The following is a 2368-nucleotide window of genomic DNA, read 5'->3' as shown; positions in this document are numbered from 1 at the left end:
GCGACAGTGGAGAGGAAAAACTCCCTTTGAACAGTAAGAAACCTCCAGCAGAACCAGGCTCAGTGTGAGCGGCCATCTGTGTGTGAGCCAGCTCCCATGCCAGAGGACGAAGAGAGCACATCCAGTTAGTCACGGTCAGAGAAACAGGACCACACAGGAAAACAGGCCGATCTCCAGCATCTATAAAGTTCATTTAGTTCCTGAACTAAATGAATGAATGAGGGGTTAACCCAGACCGGGTGTCCAGGCCTACGCAGATTTTAGCTTTCTAGACATCTCTGCGCTAGTTCAGAAAACGCTGACTGGTAGAGATGATTTCTGTAGTAACAAGCATGTGGAGGTTTCATGGTTTTGGAACCGATGGCCAATGTATTGCAGGACGCGCCGTATTTCAGCGTACTCATGACTTATCCAACGTATAGCAGCGTTTTCGCCTGATTTTTTGTACGCTGGTCTAAATCGTCAACCTGTGAGAGGAGCTTAAAAAAGATCAAATAAAACGTACCCGAGTCCAGGGATGCGTTCGCACTGGCCGGTCATCCCTGCGATCAGGTTGCTGTGAACTATCATGACTCCTTTGGGGCGACCCGTGGAACCGCTGGTGTACATCACCACCGCCAGATCGGAGGGCTGAGGCGTCACGATTTCCCTTCCCACTGTGGGTTCAAATACATCAGTCACTGCCGTTTCCAGCTTTATTCTCCTGAATGGACGCTAAGGAGGAGGGATACAGACGGTTCTCTGGCGCGGCGCCCAGCTCCCGTACGGCCTGCATGCTGTGGATGGAAACTCCTGCTGGGAAGCCCTCTGAGCTGACTTTCCTCTGGTCCACATAGACGATGTGCTTCAGGTTGGAGATCTGCGGCAGAACTTTCTGAACAAACAAAGATAGAACAGGGCCGGTTATCCACAGATTTCAGTCTAATAATGAAGGATTTCTGTCACTGAGGCGTCCGACTAACATCCTTCCATTAATGCTTAAATTAAACATAAAACCCAAAAAAAACACGACGAGTGAAAGTGAACAAAAAATCAGTCGGACATGTTTGATCAGGACTGACCGTCTGTCTGCAAACATAGCGACACATGTGCAGCTCACACTGGAAAAACTATCTAAAAATTAGCAAAAATGTCTTAAATTAAGTGTATTTACTCTTAATTTAAGCAGGTAAATGAGATGATTTGCCAATGGAATGAGTATTTTTACTCTTAAAATTATATATTTGGATAAAATACACTTGAAATAAGACAATGCAGTTGTGTTTTCTTATTGTAAATGTAAATTGTCTTATTCCATTGGCAACGTGTCTCACTTACCTCCTTAATTTAAGAACAAATGCAGTTATTTTAAGAAAAAATTACTTGTCTAGATTTCGATTTTTTCCAGTGCAGCTAAATACTCTGCAAAAAAAAAAATCAAGAAACAAGTAAAAATGTCTTAAATTAAGTGTAATTAACCTCAATTTGAGTAGGAAAATAAGATGATCTGCCAATGGAATGAGGATGTTTTCTATTAAAACAAGATGATTAGATAATCGGAACTTGAAATGAGACAAATTCCTTATTTTAAATGTATATTGTCTTGTTCCATTAGCAAAGTGTCTCACTTATCTACTCAATTCAAGAAAAAATGCACTTATTTTAAGAATAAATGACTTTTTAGATCTACTTTTTTGCAGTGTAAAAAACATGTTAGTTTCCTAACTGTGGAAAATAAAAGTTACATTTTTTAATAAAATTCAAACGTATATATTTGTGTCCAGATAAAAACTTTTCCGTCCGTCAATCTTTTCTATCCTGAACTCCTCGAGTGGAAAAGTTTTGGTTTTAATTTTCTAAAAAGTCTTCTTTAAGGAATCTTTTTCTATCTAATTATTAATTAATTAATTGAAAAAAAAACTATTGAAATGGGAACTAGAAATGAGTGATGTGATTGAAGATGAAGAGTGGGAGCAAGTGTGTATAACTGGACATAAACTGACTAACAGTCCAACATTTAGGGATGCACGATATAATCGGCCCCCTATCGGTATCGGCCTTAAAAACTGAATATCGGACATCGGCCACCCCACCGATATTTAATCAGCTTCTAAATTTCTAAAGTCTAAAAAAAAAAAAAAGAAAATACTACTTCTTCTTCTTCCTCAAAAACTTCTTTTTTACAGACTTAAAAACTTAAAGACGAGGGAAAAAATATTGATCCATTAAAATATCCCAATATCTTCATATGCTGATATATTGCCATTTAAAAACACCATATCAATCTCTTTTACTAATGAAATATTGCTATATGTCATCGTTATGCTTCGAAATCCCCCGAAAATTCATTAATGTTTGCCATATTTTTATATGTTGATATATTGACTCG

General features: G+C 38.3%; 1 protein-coding gene across 1 annotated transcript in view; it reads right to left on the bottom strand.

The window, feature by feature from the left end:
• The window catches only part of LOC107089734 (long-chain-fatty-acid--CoA ligase 4-like), a 17433-nt gene that overhangs the window by 9407 nt on the left and 5658 nt on the right, over window positions 1–2368 (bottom strand). The window contains exons 5-6 of the mRNA XM_015382679.1: window positions 736–874; window positions 506–656 (exon numbers count right to left, since the gene is read on the bottom strand). Coding sequence (XP_015238165.1) covers window positions 506–656; window positions 736–874 — 290 coding nt within the window. The remainder of the gene's footprint in view (window positions 1–505; window positions 657–735; window positions 875–2368) is intronic.

Source organism: Cyprinodon variegatus, unplaced genomic scaffold, assembly GCF_000732505.1.
Source record: "Cyprinodon variegatus isolate N-32 unplaced genomic scaffold, C_variegatus-1.0 Scaffold13, whole genome shotgun sequence".
In the NCBI taxonomy this organism is placed as follows: Eukaryota; Metazoa; Chordata; class Actinopteri; order Cyprinodontiformes; family Cyprinodontidae; genus Cyprinodon; species Cyprinodon variegatus.
This window is presented reverse-complemented; position numbering and strand designations above follow the sequence as displayed.